The sequence below is a fragment of the Rhagoletis pomonella genome, unplaced genomic scaffold (assembly GCF_013731165.1).
Source record: "Rhagoletis pomonella isolate Grant_MI unplaced genomic scaffold, Rhpom_1.0 Rhpom_scaffold_00015, whole genome shotgun sequence".
Taxonomy (NCBI): Eukaryota; Metazoa; Arthropoda; class Insecta; order Diptera; family Tephritidae; genus Rhagoletis; species Rhagoletis pomonella.
The window spans coordinates 4,139,505-4,144,917 of record NW_023458569.1 but is presented as its reverse complement, the minus strand read 5'-3'; the positions used below and the strand labels follow the sequence as shown (position 1 = coordinate 4,144,917).

General features: G+C 38.0%; 1 protein-coding gene across 1 annotated transcript; it reads left to right on the top strand.

Annotated features, from left to right (window-relative positions):
• Positions 1-693: 693 nt before the first annotated feature.
• LOC118749345 (uncharacterized protein K02A2.6-like) lies at positions 694-4,736 on the top strand. The gene is made up of 2 exons (XM_036484139.1): positions 694-2,894; positions 4,679-4,736. The coding sequence occupies exons 1-2, from the start codon at positions 694-696 to the stop codon at positions 4,734-4,736; spliced, it is 2,259 nt and encodes a 752-aa protein (XP_036340032.1).
• Positions 4,737-5,413: the final 677 nt, after the last annotated feature.

Below are 5,413 nucleotides of genomic sequence, written 5' to 3'. Positions count from 1 at the left end.
GGGGGAGGTTTGATTAAATTGAAGGGTGCTATTAAGGTCAATGTTGAGTGGAACGGTGACACCAAAGACATGCAGCTACTCGTGGTAGATTCACACCAGGCTTCAAATATTCTAGGACTAGATTGGTTTGAAACATTAAAATTCGAACTAAATACTAACGAGAAAATTCAGTCTATTTCAACTATGCAAAGCCACACGTCGCGCGATGCTTTATCAGCTTCTTTAAAGGAATGCAGCCAGCAGTATGCTGATATATTCTCTTCAGCAGGGGGTCCTTGTAAAACGTTTAAAGCTAATATTAGGTTGAAACCTAACGCAGTACCTAAATTTTATAGACCTTATAATGTGCCGTTTGCATTACATGCAGACGTACGTGCAGAAATAGAACGACTTGTAAATAACAAAGTGCTAAAGCCAATAAGCACAAGCGAATGGGCTGCACCTATTGTGGTGGTGAAAAAACCAAACGGGAAGCTCCGAATCTGTGCAGATTTTAAAGTGGGTGTTAATCCTCAAATTGAAATCGATCGATACCCAATTCCACGTATCGAAGAACTTTTTCATAAACTAAAAGGAGGGCAGTGCTTTACAAAAATCGACTTGAGTGAAGCATATTTGCAAATAGAGCTGGCCGAAACGTCAAAACAGTTTATGGTTATAACGACTCCTTTTGGGTTGTTTCAATTTCAAAGAATGCCATTTGGCATTTCAAGCGCCCCAGGGTTATTTCAAAAATTTATGGAGGAAGTAATCGTTGATATTCCCCATTGCGCCGTTTACCTCGACGATATAATTGTGTCAGGTCAAAATGATGACGAACACATAACCAATGTCAATATGGTTTTTCAACGCTTGCGGCACCACGGGTTACAATGTAAATTAGATAAATGTAGTTTCGCACAAAAGCAAATAGAATACGTGGGCCACATTATAGACGATAAGGGTATCCAACCTTCAGAAAAGCGTGTCGATGCGATCAAAAATATGCCTAGACCACAAAACGTGACCGAAGTAGAGGCATTTATTGGCAAAGTAAACTATTATAATAAATTTATTGATAGTTTTTCAACAATTGCAGCGCCGTTAAATAGGCTGCGAAGAAAAAGTTCTGTATTTCAGTGGGGAAAAGAAGAGGAGAGTGCCTTCCAATCTCTTAAGAACTCGATCGTTGAAGCTACTCGACTAGTTCATTACGACGACAATCTACCTATCATACTCGCCGTGGATGCATCCAAGCTGGGTGTTGGCGCGGTCTTATCGCATCGTTTCAAGAATGGTGAGGAAAAGCCAATCGCACACGCATCGAAGACACTAAACAGCAGTCAGATAAATTATTCACAGGTGGAAAAAGAGGCTTTGGCCATTATCTACGGCGTAACTAAATTCCACCAATATCTCTACGGGAGAAAATTCGAGCTTTTCACTGATCATCAAGCACTTACAACGTTGTTTAATCCCGCAAAAAGGCTACCGGTTATGGCATTACACCGTATACAACGTTGGGCTATTGTACTTCAAGCATACAACTATACAATCCGATATAAGAAATCTTTTCAAAACGCTAATGCAGATGCGCTCTCGAGATTGCCATGTGGTGAGGACCCTGAATTTGACAAAGGGGAAAATAGTGTTTTTAGCATCGATGTAAACTATGAAGCCGCTGTCAATAGCTTTCCAATAACGGATCACGTTATTAAACAAATGACTGAAGAGGATGAAACTTTGAAGCTGGTGCTCAAATATGTGCTTGACGGATGGCCTCAGCATGCGATTCCAAAAAGCCTTCTGCCATACTTCAATCGAAACCTGTGCTTATCAGTACAGAATGGCGTACTACTGTTGCATACCGACTACACTCGAGTTATCATACCTAAACAACTTCAAGGCAGGGTATTAACGATGCTCCATGACGGACACTGGGGCAAAAGCCGCATGAAAGAGATGGCTAGACGGTATGTTTGGTTTCCTACGATCGAAAAAGAAATTGAAAAAATATATGACAACTGCTCTATATGTCAATCGACTGCATCGTTGCCTAAACGCGAATTTTCAAAATGGCCGGAAGCAACACAGCCATGGGAGCGAATACATTTGGACTTCGCAGGCCCATTTTATAACCGCATGTGGTTGATTATTGTGGATTCATATTCTAAGTTTCCTTATGTAATTGAGCTATCGGCAGCAACTACAACAACGACCGTAGCCGCTCTTCAGAAAATTATTTCCGTCGAAGGGCTTCCGTGCACCATTGTTACGGACAATGGAACGCAATTTACCTCGCACGAGTTTCAACAATTCTGCAAACGGAACTCTATCCAACATCTTACAACTGCACCATTCCATCCTGCCTCAAATGGGTTAGCAGAAAGGTTCGTGCGAACTTTTAAAGAAGCTTTTGTGAAAATAATGAAAACAGAGCATCAGACCGAGCGTGCTTTGTACAAGTATCTTACCACTTTTCGAACCACACCTAATCCGGTCTCTGGCAAGTCGCCAGCAGAGCTACTTCATGGTCGCCAACCACGAACAATACTAGCGGCCATGTTCCCAACGTCGGCTCAGCGCCAAAAGTCAGAAAGTAAATTTGTATCCGGTGCACGAGTTTGGGCTCGAAGCTATGCAGGGCCATCACGTTGGGTTGAAGGAAAAATACAACAGATACTGGGTAAAAAGATGTATAGTGTACAGACAAATCGAGGGTTGTGGAGGCGTCACCAAAATCAGCTGCGACTACAAAAATATAATACGTCAGATCCGAAACTAGATACCGACAATATCGAAATTGAGTTGCCGGCAGATAACCATGCAACACCTAAGCGACCGCCTGCCACAGCCAACGAAACACAATCATCCAAACGTTCACCGGAGCTAGAACAATCAACACCTAACGCAGGGTCAGTACTACCCCGGCGTTCCAAACGAGTCCGGAAGCAGACTGAGCGTTTCAATCAAGTTTGACTACAATAATTTTATAATTGAACTTTTTGAATATATTATATTACATTAATTAAGTGCAGGGGAATGTAAGAAATCTGGTATCACTAACTTATAACGAATGTCAGAAAACACTTCAGAAGTGTATTAGGCAACTCTGCTCTTCTTAACTCGTGTACTAGCTCTCTTCCGTTCCACTGTTCTTCCGGTCAAGTCAAGTTTAATTAATATCATTTTCCATTTTGCTATTTGTTACTTTTACTCATTAATAAAATATCCTGAATTATTATCGATCGGGTTTTACTTCACAAAAACCTTTCACCTATGCACCTTTCCTATGAAAATCAAAACAGTTGTTATCCAGGGCGTATCCAGGTTCAAATGTAGGGGGGCTGAAGTAAATATACATGTTTCTTAAAACATTTCTATTTTATATTAAATAATTTTTACGCTAATATCAAACGTCTCGGATTTTCAGAAAAACTTTTCGATTATTTCCCACTGAATCAAGGTTTTCGGTAACGATTCTTCTATGGACACACATGAGGCATAGTCCAGAAAGCCTTTATTCTCCTGTTATGCTTCTTATGTATTAAACGATCGCCCCACAGTCGCTGTTGTGCATGGAGAAGTGCTCAAAATAGAAATACACTTATTTATCGCTGGTAGAAATTCGTGTTTTCTTTAAATAGATCTACAACTTCAATATCAATATCATCATAGATTTGTTCAAAATGTTTCGCGTTCTTTTGTACATCTGCTGGAGCTGGAGTATTTTTATTGGAAAAGTCTTGTTGCAAAGAGGCCGTTAGTGAATCCAGATTCGGTATTATTATCGGTCGTCGGAAGTACTTATTTTCATTGACCGATGGGGGTTACTTTTGTTTTTTTGTTTACCTGCCAGGTGTGGTAGAGAAATTTCTACTCCTAGGTCGGCGGTAATCATACGAGCTTTCTTAATTAACTCCGTAGTGACTGCTTCTGCATTCCTGCGGTCGTTCTTAACCATCTCCAATATATTTTCAATATGCTGACCAATGGCAACGGTTAAGCAGAGTTTTGGCGCGAAAATCGGCGCGGTCTTAAAAAATTCATTATCAAGGTTCTCTTTCATAAATCTTGGCAAAATTTAACATTAAATTGTAAACCACTTAATTTAAAATTTTTAATTTCAGTTTCTGCTTAACTTTGTGTAGTAAGAAAGAGTTCGGCGTTTGTTCCACAAAAAATATCTAAAATGGGTCAATGATTATTAAAATCTAAAGTATATATTAAATGAGATTCAATATTTGCTTTGGAGATGAAATGTTAAGCGCATATGCGCAATGTGGATGCGAGCTTCTTCTGCTTGCATTCCTATGTTTATATAATTTACCAGTTTAAGCACATACGAGAATAAGTAAAAAAAAATACATTTTTAATTGCGGATTCGAAAAAAAATATGTCTCTGGTCATAAGCAATAAACGCCTAAGTCGAAAAACCTGAATTCGAGAAAAAACGCTTTAAAGATTTGGATTGTAATGTTAACCTTATGGGGAAACCAAAATATTTGCATATATAACTTTTTAAATGTGAGTTTCACATACACATGGAATAGTAGTTGCAGAAAACGATAGCATATATAACTCAATTCTTTCCTAAGTCGACTTAGGCGGTTCAGGATATGAGTTCAGCGACTAAATCGACAATTCAGCGACAATTTCCCTGTTTCAGAAACATTGGTATTCTTCGTATTCTTTTCAGGAAGATACCTGCGATTTTTGGTAAATGTGTCATAAAGCAGCATTCTGAATATAAATAATATCGGTGGAGAATTTGGGAATACTGAAACCTCAAGTGAAAGTTAAATGTTTTATAAAAACTAACTGCTTTATAAATCTCTCCTCAAGGCATATTTGCATTCTGAATATAAATAATATCGGTGGAGAATTTGGGAATACTGAAACCTCAAGTGATATTGAAATGTTTTATAAAAACTAACCGCTTTATAAATCTCTCCTCAAGGCATATCTGCGAGACATGTTTTTTAGGAATTTCCAGAAGAAACCATTTATGTACAAGTGACCTCACTTAGTTTAGTACTAGCTTTCACCCGCGGGTTTCACCCCACGTCTTTATACAAATATGAAAAATAGTTTATATAAAAATTTTATATTTTATTTCTGCTCCAATTTCACCATAGCCGTGATAGCAGAATATGGAGAATAGTAGTATAGCTTGGGTGCTATGGAATGAAATTAATTAATTATTTTTTGGCACGTCAGGTGTTTTTATTTACATTAAAATATCTCCAATAAATTATATAATAGTAGAAATTCCAATGTAATAACTGAATTTTAACCTTCTAATTTCTTACGAATAATAAGTCTAATATTATTTCGCAGCATGGCTTTAATACTTGAAAGCATCTATAAACATAATTGCATTATCATGCATTTTATTTTCGATAAAGTTTTGGGTTTTATTTCAAGGCACTTT